Below are 13,675 nucleotides of genomic sequence, written 5' to 3' on the forward strand. Positions count from 1 at the left end.
AACAACAACAAAAAGATGCTAAGGCTTCCCTCTCACCTAAGTCATCTTCTCCAGGGTCAGCTTTAAAAATGTACACCTTGATGACTTCAGGGCAAGTGCCATCCACTTTACAAGGGTCGATTTCAGTTTCCGTGTCCATGGTCAATCCAGATGAACCATCATGTTCTATTTTGCCAGCATCATCCACTAAACAAGGAGAAAAATACATCTCAAATAATAATAGAAAATGCTCAAAAAGAAAGTTACTGTTTTTGAGAGTCCTGTTAACAAACATTCTCTTTAACCTGATTCGCATAAAATTGGGTGCTTTTAACCCAGACAAGTAGAAGGTTAATAAATACACTTCTAGAGACTTTTCTGGGATCAGATATTAAAACTATAGAAAATTAATACTATAGAAAAAATGCCTGATGACATATATTTAAATAAGGATATATTTAGCCTTGGCTAAACCACAGATAAAAGCAATCCTGTATTTAAAATAGTGTGAGTATTTAAGGCAAGAACCTTTAAATAATGTTTTAGTAGTAAAATGAAAAAAGCATGGTCCTCATACAAATATTTTTTAAGCACTACTTTCATGGTTACTATTCTTGAACACATTTGATGTGATCTATTTTCATCAGAATGATATGCTTTAAAAAAAATAACATGACTGCCAGAGAAGTATATCTCCATGAGATGGGGAATGCAAATTCTAATTCAATCTGCTTAAAACTTACAAATGCTGGCTCGATGGCACATGCCTTTAATACCAGCCCTCAGGAGTCAAAGACAGGCAACTTAGTCTACATGGGAGACCTTGCCCAAAGAAGTAAAAAAATAAATAAATAAATAAATAAAAAACTTACAACATATATCTTCTATGTAAGTAACACATATATAACTTTAACTTGTGACTTTAAGTCAAGGTCCTTGGTGGAAAGTAAATACAATATATAAATTCAAACAAACTGAAATGTGCATTTGTCCTGTTTTAAAGAAAAAAAGAAGGGCCATATGGAAAATGGAAGAGAGAAATGAAAAAGGGCAAAAATCAGGAAAATGTTACAGAGCAAACACCACAGTTTTGTTTTGGTTTTTTGAGACAGGGTTTTTCTGTGTTATAGCCCTTGCTGGTCTCAAACTTATCTACCTCTGCTTCTCAAGTGTTGGGATCATCAAAGTGTGGACCACCACCACCACCACCCAGCCAAACACTACAATTTTAAAAAGCTTTACAGAAATCACCAAAGTAATCAGTGTTATATATTATTTGGAAAATAAAACACAAGAAAAATTATTTGACTAAAGACCAAAAATGTAACTGCTACGTAAATAACCTTATAGCACACATTACTTAAGGGCATCTCCGGCAACACAGAAAAGTGCAGTGAAGGTTAATGAGAACTCAGTACCTAGAACTATCTATCAGAAAAGTTAGATTCATTAATGTAAGTCTTTCAAAGAAACACGAAAATGTTCTTTTTGTTCTAAGTCCAACTAGTTCTATTTGGGCCAGCTTGCCACAAGCAGAGGGAAACAGGTCCAAGGCCTTAAGTTCTAGAAGCCCCAATGCTCCCAGGAAGCAAGTGTCCTCCCACATGTATTTGTTTTCCTTCTGGCTAGACATTTATGTTTTAACTACTTCATCAAACAGTGAGTTTCAATTGTATATTTTAAGACTTCATGTTAGGCTCAATCCCTAATACTGCAAACAAAAATCCTGAAGATACTCATCTAGTATCAAATATTTGCTGATTTAATTATTTATGTAAAAATAAACATCCATCTCAGTGTGCAAATTTGATTTTGTCTTTAATAAGTGATAAAATTATACTTGAGGAAATTTCTGAAACATATTTGACTTACTAACAGTTAAAAAAAGACTTTACGTTAGATATTAGAAGATACTAGTATGACAAAGACTCTACTCCAGTGAGAGCAGATGATTATTTTAAATGCAGTAACAATAAATGTGATTACCATTTATTGACCAAGTACTATTTAATACATATTGCAACCTGTGAAAAAGAGTACAGTACTGTTGACATTTTATAAGAGAACAAATGGAAGTCTAGAAACACTGACTATTTGGAATTACATGGAATTTAAATCTCAAGCCACACTGGGACAAGTCCCAGTCCAAGTTTGTTAACTTTTAGTCTCCAGAGGAGGAGATGGATATTGGCAAAAGCAACTACATTACATGAAAAACTTGAGTAGAGTGTAACATTTAAAGAGGCCACCAGAAATAAGATTTACATATTCATGACTCTTTAGGGAGTTAGTACTAGGTGCTGGTGGTTCTGACCTCTGTAACACTTTAAATTCCAGATCATCTCTTTTGTAGTTTGCAACTAATATTAAACCAAGACAGAACTCAGATTGTGATGTCAAAAAGTCCTGTCATGCTCTCCCTCCATTAGGTTCAAAACTGCATTTACCTAGGCAAAATTCTTATAAAGAACATAAAGATGGGCCATTATTTCAAAGCCAACAGTAAATAGCAAGAATTGGGCCAACAAGATGGTTACACATGTAAAGGTACTTGCCACCAAGTCTGAAGATCTGAGTGTGATCTGTGAAACGATCATGGAAGGAAAAACTAACTCCCCAAAGTTGTCGTCTGACTTCTACATGTGTGCCACAGTGTGTGCCTACCCAAACACATACACACCAAATAAAGTTCAAAAAAGACAAGAATATACTGACAGTTTGTCTACCTGACTTCTGACTTACGAGAATCTAAACTATTTTTAATCTTTAAAAAGATCTGTGTATTTATTAATTTGTGTGCATTGAGTTTGCCTGCACGTGTCTGTCAAGTCCCCTGGAACTGGAGTTACAGACAGCTGTGGGCTGCCATGTGGGTGCTAGGAATTGAAGCTGAGTTTTCTGGAAGAGCAGCCAGTGCTCTTAACTGCTGAACTCTCTCCAGCCCTAATCACTCAAATTCTAAATACGTCATTGCACAGATCTGCTGGCAAACAGCTTCTGTAAACTCTTCTGATCTGTCATTTACAAAAATAATAATTATAAAATTTAATCATTCAAATCCTAAACCATGCATAGAACACTGGAAGCAAACATTTTAGTGACTGTTTTGGTAGTGCTGAGGATCAAACCCAGGGCTTTGTGAATGATATGTAAGTGGCCTAGTACTGAAGTACACATTCTCAGCCATTTTAGTCTACTTCTGACACTCAGTATATTATTATTAAATAGTGAATGATGAATGATATTTTAACATACACCCAGCTTCAAAACCAAACATGTCACTTAAAAATATACTTGCTGGGAGACAGATACAGTGCCACTGTAATCGCAGCATTCAGAAATAAAAGGCAAGAGGACTGCTGCAAATTCAAGGCCAGCCCAGCGATGGTGGCACATACCTTTGAGTCTCAGTACTCTGGAGACAGAGGCAGGCAATCTGAGTTCCAAGCCAGTCTCATTTACAGAATGAGTTACGGCACAGCCAAGGCAACATAGTGAGACCCTGCCTCAAAAACCACCAAAATGTTTATAAATATCTAATTTGTTGATGAACTATTTTACTTTTTCATGCAAAATTTAAAGTAACTGAACATAAAGGTCTCTTATGGAGAAAAGGCAGGTGTCTACTTAGTCACATTACAAGAACAGAGACGCTAAGCTGTCGAATGCAATCTTTAAAAGTAAGTTCATACAGAACATGAAAAAGGATTAATATCCAGAATGGCAGTGCTTTATTGTACACTGACTGATTCTATGTATACAAAAAGGATATCTCAGACTTTAAGGAAAAGAGAAGTTACTTCCCATTTTGGTGAAGGACAAACTATGTACACAGGCACAGAGACAAGAAATGGAATGAAAGGACTGAGCAGAAAGTGTGTCACAAGGCATGGTAGGGAATACAGCCAACTGCTAAACTGAAGTCAGATCACAAAGGGCCTCCTGCACCTGGCAGAGAGGATCAGACTTGATCCTGGAAAGCTGCAAGTTTCTCAATCAGGTCAGACATCAAAATTTCTTGGGGAACTTGAGGTGGGGGTGAGTCTCTAGTCAAGCAGTTAGTTCTACATAACCCAAATGTAGGGAAATGGAGGCTAGAAAGTTAGAAAAAGAAAAGATTTAGTGGGCCCCTAAGCCCTAACCCTGACCAGAGGTGTGAGAGCATTTGCTGTAAGTGATGGGAGATCATCAAGCAATGAGGATATCACATGCCTATTTGCTTTATCATCTTGTTAGCCTTCAGAAAGTGGATGGGCTGAAATGGATCAAGACAAAGCAGGGAGAGCCCTATGAGTCTGCTGCAGACATGTAGCTGGCAGGTGACAGGAGACAAGGCCTTCAATAAGGACAAGAGATAGCAGGAATGAGGAAGAGAAATGGGTTGGACATCTATTTAGGGATGAGCAGGACTTGTAAATTTGGACAGTACCCTACGTAAAGAAGAATCTAACAAGGAACCAAGTCAGGGGTTTGATTCTGAGTGGGCTAGAATGTAAGAGAAAGAAAGAAAAAGAAGGATCTTTTTTGTTTGTAGAAAAATCTCACTCTTGTAGCCCAGCTTGGTATGGAATTCACACTATAGGCCAAGCTGGCCTTGAATTTGAGGCATCCTTCCTGCTTCATCCTCAAAAATACTGGCAATAAAAGTCTATGCTAGGCTGTCAATATAATGCTTGCCACCAAGTGTGATGAGCTGATTTTGATCACTGGGCTTCACATGGTGGAAGGAGAGAACCAACTCCTACAAGTGTCCTCATATATTGCAGTACATCTTGTGCTCGCGCACACACCCAGGGAGAGAGAGAAATATAATTTCAAAAATCCACAAAAGCATATGCCAACACACTCAAAAGTGAATGGTTACTTATGATAATAATTCAAATATTCTCACAATCTAGATAACTGAATCAATTGTCATTTTCAAATTTCAAACAGAGGGTAGCACCAGAAGGATGCCAATCCATGTAGAAAAGAGTCTAGAATACATGGGGATTACTATTGGAGTCCTTATTTATAAACAGTTCAAATTTGATGAAGTTGGCCTAAACTTTGAGGAAAGTTTAACAAACTGATCCTAAGCCAGGCACTAATCCTAACACTCAGAAAGCTGAGACGACATAATGCAAAACTCTGTCTCAAAAATCAAAAGCAGCCGGGCGGTGGTGGCACACACCTTTAATCCCAGCACTTGGGAGGCAGAGGCCAGCCTGGTCTACAGAATGAGTTCCAGGACTGCCAGGGCTGTTACAGAGAAACACCAACTCAAAAAATCCAAAGTGAAAAGCAAAAGAACAAAAGCTGGCTGAAGAATGGTCTAGTGGTTAGGAGCAATTGCGGCTCTTTCCCAAATCAGAAGTTTGATTCCTAGCACTCACATCAGGTAGCTCACAACTGCCTTTCACTCTAGCTCCAGAGGATCCAACACCCTCTTCTGACTCCCTAGGGTACATATATGAAACACAAAAACATAGAAGATATACGCACACAAAACAAAAACAAAAAAGTGCTAACACCTGATTCTAACCGGTACTAAAAAGCCAAATACCCCTTTGGTTCCACAGAGCAAGAGCAAACTTGCTGTTCTCACATGTTAGTTTCCAATCAGTGCCCTTATAAAACCTTCAATGACTAGAAAATCTAATCATGTTAGAACGTGCAAAGTGTCATACATACACTTACCTATAATTCAGAGTTTAAAAACCTGTTTGCTTTCCTATATACATGGGAAAACACATTTAAAATACACTGACTTCCCTGATACAGAGCTATTCTATTATTATACAAAAGTAAAATTCACCTTCAGATTTTCACCTTGAGATCTTGCCCCACCTACTCAACCTGCGAAATTATTCTGAATATAAAATATTACAGAAGAGATTTTTAAAAGAACACTCTGATGGTCCTGTTAAGTACTCAGAATTTCACTATAATTTTAAAGCTACTATTAAAAATGAATTTCTAAAAACAGACAAAGAAAGCTTAAATAAATTGAGTCATATATGATTCTGCTTAAGTGCCTTCATCTGCAGTCATGAAGAACTAGTACTTTAGAATAAGGCTTCTCCAAAATAGAAATGCATGATTTTTTAAATTAAAATTACTTCTAATAATAACTACAATTTGCATTTTGCAATTTCTTTCATGTTTCCATGTAAGTTTCTTACTTCATTTTCCAGATAAAGAAACAAAGGCACTGAAACAGTGTGTAACTTGGTCAAAGTCAGTTACAGTGAAGACTGGCAAAAGTGCAAGGACACGCCCATCTTTAGAACCCAGGCCTCATTCTCATCTACTGGTTTTTAAAGAAAGAAATGTTCAGTGTCTAAAACTCAGTATCTAAAAAAAATTATGGATAATCCCAAGCCACCCAGGAATTCTCCCATTTTAGTAAATTTTTCGCACTTCTTTCCACTCTAAAAAGTGAAACCAGCAAGCCTCAACATTTTACCTAAAAACTGAAGTGAGATGCTGGTGAACAATCACATTAGTAATAACAGAGTTACAGTAAACATAAGGACACTTTACACAGCTCCAAGGAAGCTTCGGTAAACCCCCTGAAGACTGAAAACTAAAAAATGATTACTTGAGGTGACAGTAAATACTATGGCATCTAAATTTACATTATACTGAAGTTGTTAATCCATTCATTATTCTGGAATGCCTAAACAACAATATTCTCCTTCCCTTTCTGTGTGAGTGTGCATGTGTATGCACGTGTATGTATTTCTTTATAGATACAACTTAAGACCAGCTCTATCCGTGAAATTTACCTATACAATTTTAGATGGAGAAGCAGAAAAATCTCTAAACAAGCTTTAAAGATAAAGTTTTAAGGCAACTACAAATAATAACAATGTTCTGCATGCTTGAAAATCACTAAAAAATGTTGTCTTTACAAATAAGTAAAGATTTTAAGTTCTATTAACACAAAGAAAATAAATATGTAAAGCAATGCATGTTTATTGTTCAATGTAACCATTCCACAGTTCCCCTATTCATTTACAACAAAACCTTTGCCAGTCTTAAAGGTTTGAAATCAATGTAGGTTTTTCATTAAAATTTGGCTTTATGAACTATCTTTGTGAATGGCAGAAATCAAGAAAACACTAATGATTTTCCAACACACTACAATGGTTTGATTCCAAAGATAATAAAGTGGATTGTTTAATATAATCTTTAATTAGGATAAAAAAAGATGATGGCAGGGAAGGGAAAAAAGTTCAAAAATGTCTGTACAATAGAGAACACCATGTTCTCTAAATCTAATTCTAAAACAACCTATTTCATTATACCAATATAGGATAATAACATGAGCATATATACCTGTTTAAATGCACCTTTGCTTTCTTTGAATTTCTCTGAACAGGAATGGAATAAATAGCACATTAAAATATATTTATTATATATAAAATACATTAAAATATGCCAAAATATACTAAAAAGCTTACTTCTGTTCATATTTACACTTTTTAGGATCATTAAAACTCACTTAAATTGGAACCCCCAGCACCTCAAAGAAAGATAAATGTAAATATTTTTAAAGTCTGGATTCCACAATACTACACTTGGTATGCTGGTGTCAATACTACTAAATCTATCTCTATATATTTAAATGAGTCTATCAGAGAGGTAAACTTTCTAAAGAGCAATAAAGGCAAAAGGCTGGTGCACAGTTAAGCCTTACTCCTTAGAAGCCCTTTGAAAGCTAGAAGGGTGCAAGTCAGAAAGGTAGAAAGCAGAGAGAAACCAAAGTGCTGTCACCTTCACAGTCTGGGACAGAGCCAACTATTTCCTCTGGCCTTGGTGCTGGGTTGCCTAGTGTTATTATAGAAAAGCTGGCATTCATATTTAAAAAACAGTATTCTGGGCTAAGATGGCTTAATGGACAAAGCTTGCCACGAAGGCTGACAATCGTGTTTCATCCTTGGAACCTACACAGTAGGAAAGAACAGATATCCACGAGACATCCTCTGACCTCTATACACAGGCACCATGGCATAAGCACACAAGTAATTTTAAAAACAAAATAAAGGAACAGAGAGATGGCTCAGCAGTTAAGAGCACTTGCTGCTCTTGCAAAGAATTCAGGTTCAGTTCCCAGCACACTGACAATCACCCATAGCTCCAGTTCCAGGAGACTGGTGCCCTCTTCTGGTACATACCAAGTACACACCTGATGCACCATGTACATGCAAACAAAACACTCATTAAATAAAAATAAAGCTACAATTTTAAAAATAAAATAAATACTATTTTTTTTTTGGATTTTTTTTCGAGACAGGGTTTCTTCGTAGCTTTTTGGTTCCTGTCCTGGAACTAGCTCTTGTAGTCCAGGCTGGCCTCGAACTTACAGAGATCCACCTGCCTCTGCCTCCCGAGTGCTGGGATTAAAGGTGTGCGCCACCACAGCCCAGCATAAATACTATTTTTATACTAGAGCATCTTACTTATAAATGTAAGTATCTTTACTCTCCACTGGCTGCTCAATTACATTCCATATATCATAGACATCCATCTATAAGTCTCTGGCCCTGGCCCATCACCATCAGATCCAAGTTTTTCAACCCTTTCTCACCATCCTTTGCCTTTCCAACCAACCTCGTGTTTACTCTGTATTGGTATGGAGATGAAGCTGCCTCACTGGAAAAGCAGTTATGACATCCAAACATTCCTCTAACCTTCTGTCTCTAGCGAGGGTCCTCATTCTACGAACATTTTATGTCCCTGCCTAGGACACAACAATCATCCACTATGACCCTAAACTTCAGTCCCTTCCTCTTCTCTGCACCTAACTCCAGCTAATTCATTAGCCTTCTTTTCTCTATTGTCAGCGTGGCCCTGTCCAGTGGTTTGTACCTGTACCCATAAGCATGTTCAACATACATTCACCATTTCAGCAGCCAGCAAAATCCATACTACTGCTTCCTGTCTCTCAACTATAATGGCTTACAAAGTGTTTCACTCTAATACCACTTTTACTGATTTCTCAACCCATTAAAGTTCACTTCTTCCTTCTCCTAGCCACTCACACATGTTTTTTGAAACTAATCTAAATACCAACAACATTCTAATTGCCCAACAAGAGCCTTTCTTCCCAGGGACTAACACTTTTAAAGAATCCTCTGTAGCCTCAATAGTGTTGAAAAGACTTCGAAAGTTTGTCACTTTGTCTTTTTTTTTTTTCAAAATATTTATTTATTATGTATGCTGTGTTCTGTTTGCATGTATGCCTGCAGGCCAGAAGAGAACACCAGATCTCATTACAGATGGTTGTGAGCCACCATGTGGTTGCTGGGAATTGAACTCAGGACCTCTGGAAGAGCAGCCAGTGCTCTTAACCGCTGAGCCATCTCTCCAGCCCCCTCACTTTGTCTTCTGTAAACCTCCAATTTTCATTTCATCTCTTTTTTCTTCTCTTTTTGATGAGACCTTGTCTCACTTTGTAGCCTAAGCTAACTTTAAATGCCGACATCATTTTATACCCAAAATATCTATACTTGACACTTTTTAAAGTTAGCACACAAACTCATGGGTTTCATTATGGCATTTTCATACATGTGCTATATACTGTTATTCAACTCACCCTCATGACCGGGTATTGTTGGCTGCCTTCCTCTCCACACTTCTGCTTTCATGTCATATGTATTCCATTACTCCACCACCCCACCCCCACCCCATCCTGCACCTTCCCTTTCCTTTAAGAGTTCCTCCTTGGGGCTGGAGAGATGGTTCAGTGATTAATAGCACTAGTTGCTCTTGTAGAGGAACTGTTTTGTCTCAGTACCCACACAGTGGCTCACAACCAGCTCCAGGAGAACCAACACCGTCTTCTGACTTCTACAAGCACATGTTACACATACATACATGCAGGCAAAACATTCATACATACAAAATAAATCTTAAATTTTCTTTTTCCCCCCTCTCATGGTTCCATTTCTACTTTTATGACCTATAACTTACCCCCCCAACACAAATTTAAATCTAGAGTCATCGCGAGCTAAAAACATACAGTATGTCTGAGTTTTAGTTCTCTTAACATGACAGTCTCTAGTTTTATCCATTTTCCCGCAATTATATTGTTTTTCTTTCAGCTGAAAAAGTGCTACTTATATTCTAGCACTTTTTTTTCCCATTCATCTGCTGGTGGCTGGTTTTATTCTTAGCTATTGTAATGTAGCAGTAAACTTGGGTGTGTACGTTTCTCTGTGATATGCTGACTCAAGAGTCCTTCCTTTGGGTAGATACCCAGGAGTAGGATTGCTGAATCATATATTAGTTCTATTACATTTCAAGAAAATCTCCATACTGGTTCTATAGTAGCTACATCACATACTTGATACTGTTATTATGCAAACACTCCGGGAAATACCAGCGATTTCCATGTGAGACACTTCCTATATTCTGTTACTTTATCAATTTCTCTTCTTTCCAAAATAGCATATTTACATATTTACAGCCAAGAAATGGAACCTCAATCTTATTTATTTATTTATTTGTTTGTTTGTTTATTTTTGGTTTTCGAGACAGGGTTTCTCTGTAGCTTTGGAGCCTGTCCTGAACTAGTTCTTGTAGACCAGGCTGGCCGTGAACTCAGAGATCTGCCTGCCTTTGCCCCTACCTGATGTGGGAGTGATTTCTTATTAATAAAGAAACTGCCTTGGCCCATTTTATTGGATAGAAAATTAGGTAGGCGGAGTAGACAGAGGAGAATGCTGGGAAAAAGAAGCTGTGTGAGGAGTCGCCATGGTTCTCCCGTTCCAGACAGACGCAGGTTAAGATCCTCCCTGGTAAGCCAGCTCGTGGGCTACACAGAATATTAGAAATGGGTTAGAACAATATGTAAGAGCTAGCCATAAGGAACTGGAACTATCCGGGCCAGGCAGTGTTTGAAAGAATACAGTTTCCGTGTAATTATTTCTGGGTATAAGCTAGCCATGCGGGCGGCCGGGTGCCGGGGACGCAGCCCTGCCGCTCCTATTTCAACAGATGGCGCCCAGACGTGATGGGCTAAATCCACTTAAAAACCTGAGAAGGCTTAAAAATAAGGGAGAGAGAGTTTAACACAGATTTTTGCTGTTTTGTTGGTGGCGTGCTGTAGAGAGATTCCTGATTCAGCTACAACAGCAGAAAAATAAGCTACATCATTTTAAAGCGCGGCTTCCTGGGGGCTGTGCTGCCAGCATGAACTCTGGCTTTAAAGCATTTCAAGGCTTTTATGGGACTGGATGTTTGTGTTCCGCTTGGGATCGGAGGAGAGTGCTCTGAGACCGTGCAGATGGCTCAGAGCTCCCCGCCTGCACCTGGGCAGAAGGCAGAATCAGGCTTAGGCAGGCGGAAGAGCATGGCGGATTCCTGCCGCTATACAGAGACGCATTTTCAGACTGCGCAGTGCTCTGCATGTCAGATTTGGCTGTAACTTGGATGAAAAGAGTTTCTGTGCTGCACACTCAGTCTCAGAGTTAAACTGCTGAGTGCGGCTCCAATGTGGACTTGCTGTGTGCCTGAAACTGTGAATGGTTCAGGGGCACCAAATGACTCTGAGGCAGGAGCGGCTGCTCCATGCTGAACTGTGCTGATCTCAGGCAGGAACTACCGTAATTACCTTAAAACCGTGCAGTTAAGGTTTAGACTGGGCAGGACACAGGCAGTACCGTATTACCTGTAAATGGTGCAACTTAAGTTTTTAAGAAATGCTTAACATTTTAAGAAATGCTCCTGTATAGTAAAGAAATTACAGATTCACAATAAAACAGATTCAGACACTGTTGGATAAATGTACGTAGGCTTGGGAAAGAGAAGAAAAAGAATATAAAGAATAAAGTTAATGTCTTAAAAAGAAAAAGGGTAAAGTCTTTAAAGAGACAGAGTACAGAAGTACAGAGAGTTATAGATTAAAAGAAATAAAGAAATATAAGCCACGTAAAAATGGAAAATTCACAGAGAGTCTGGATTATGTACATTGTGTTTTCTTTAAAATTTTTGACTGTGAAGGAGCTAAGTACAGAGAGACATTTCATTACATGGGCTGCCAATCTAAACCAAAATGGATATAAGGGTATTATGATTTCAGAATTTGGGTCTAAGGATATGATGCTTTGGAGAGGGTCTTCTTTTGTTTTTGCAGAGGATGAGACCCTGTGGATTGCATCTATTCCGATTTGGTATGATAGACCACGCCCTCCTGAAAGGTTGCTGTGAATACCCTCAAAAAATTGCTTCGCTCAATTGCCAACTGAGATGAAACTAGCATACAGGTTATATCATGAACAACCTAATTAACGACGCCCCTATTCAGCAGGAAGCAGTTTGTAGAGAAAAAACTACGCCCATGTTCCCAAATATTGTTTATAAATGTTCTTTTACATTTAAAGGGGGATATGATATAGATATGAATAATTTGCATTGGTATGGATTTTATGGTCAATTTTGTTATATGTATATGTATTTTTGATCTTGATTAAGGTATTGTGATTGTGTAGTTCATTTAAAAATGTAATGTATAATTAGGAAATATAGGTTGTTAATGGATAATCATCGCTAATACTTAAGCTTGTAGTCATGTTAGTTAGATTTTCTAGATATATAGAGAGATATTTTAGTTAGATAGGCATTCTTCATATCTTTCAAAGGCTGCAGAATATGGCATTTAAGATATTTTAATAACTTAGGGTTTTTCATGACAATGAGACACATTTGCTCCTGGCAGCACCAATCTATTTCAAGAGGAAGATGGGCATCGAAGAGAATCCTTATGGAGTTTGATAGCCATTTGGGCAAGAAACTGCTCTTGCCTGGACTGTTGCATAAACTGGACACAGAGAACCCGCAGAGAGAGGACTGCTGAACTTGCCTAAAGGTGAGATGACCTTTTGGGGTTCCTGCTTCATGAAAGAGTCTGTGAGACATTCTGCAGGACACAGCAAAAAGTGACTGAACTGTCTTTGGAATTTCTTGCTTGATGAGAATGTCTGCTGGATACTATGGGCCTGTAGGCCGAAGATGGATGCCCCAACGGTACAGAGGAACTTTGGGTGACTGTCCAGGCAGCGAGATGTCTCTGTCATTTCTAGAGTTTTCTTATTTCTTGTTTGATAGGTAATATTATATCCTTCTGGAGTCTTTGATGGAGTTGAAGAATGGTTAGTTATAGTTTTCCTTAGTTATGATAAGAGATAAAATAGATATAAATATTGTAACTGTAATTCTTACTTGATAACTGTTTTGTTATATGTAATTTTACTATGTTAAAGTTAAAGCCTTTCTTTTTTGTTTAAACAGAAAAAGGGGAAATGATGTGGGAGTGATTTCTTATTAATAAAGAAACTGCCTTGGCCCATTTTATTGGATAGAAAATTAGGTAGGCGGAGTAGACAGAGGAGAATGCTGGGAAAAAGAAGCTGTGTGAGGAGTCGCCATGGTTCTCCCGCTCCAGACAGACGCAGGTTAAGATCCTCCCTGGTAAGCCAGCTCGTGGGCTACACAGAATATTAGAAATGGGTTAGAACAATATGTAAGAGCTAGCCATAAGGAACTGGAACTATCCGGGCCAGGCAGTGTTTGAAAGAATACAGTTTCCGTGTAATTATTTCTGGGTATAAGCTAGCCATGCGGGCGGCCGGGTGCCGGGGACGCAGCCCTGTCGCTCCTATTTCAACACCTACCCCATTGCTGGGATTAAAGGCAAGTGCCGCCACCA

At 38.3% G+C, this 13,675-nt stretch overlaps 1 protein-coding gene across 10 annotated transcripts in view; it reads right to left on the reverse strand.

Annotated features, from left to right (window-relative positions):
- Zfx (zinc finger protein X-linked) overlaps nt 1–13,675 on the reverse strand; it is a 76,071-nt gene that overhangs the window by 7,977 nt on the left and 54,419 nt on the right. For 9 of the 10 annotated variants that reach the window (XM_050132162.1, XM_050132153.1, XM_050132158.1 and 6 more), the window contains one exon: nt 37–186. The exons of the other annotated variant lie outside the window; for it this stretch is intronic. In XM_050132162.1, coding sequence (XP_049988119.1) covers nt 37–186 — 150 coding nt within the window. The remainder of the gene's footprint in view (nt 1–36; nt 187–13,675) is intronic. 10 annotated transcript variants of the gene reach the window in all.

This window comes from Alexandromys fortis, unplaced genomic scaffold, assembly GCF_014885135.2.
Source record: "Alexandromys fortis isolate MF-2015 unplaced genomic scaffold, M_Fortis_MF-2015_v1.1 scaffold_406, whole genome shotgun sequence".
NCBI lineage: Eukaryota > Metazoa > Chordata > Mammalia > Rodentia > Cricetidae > Alexandromys > Alexandromys fortis.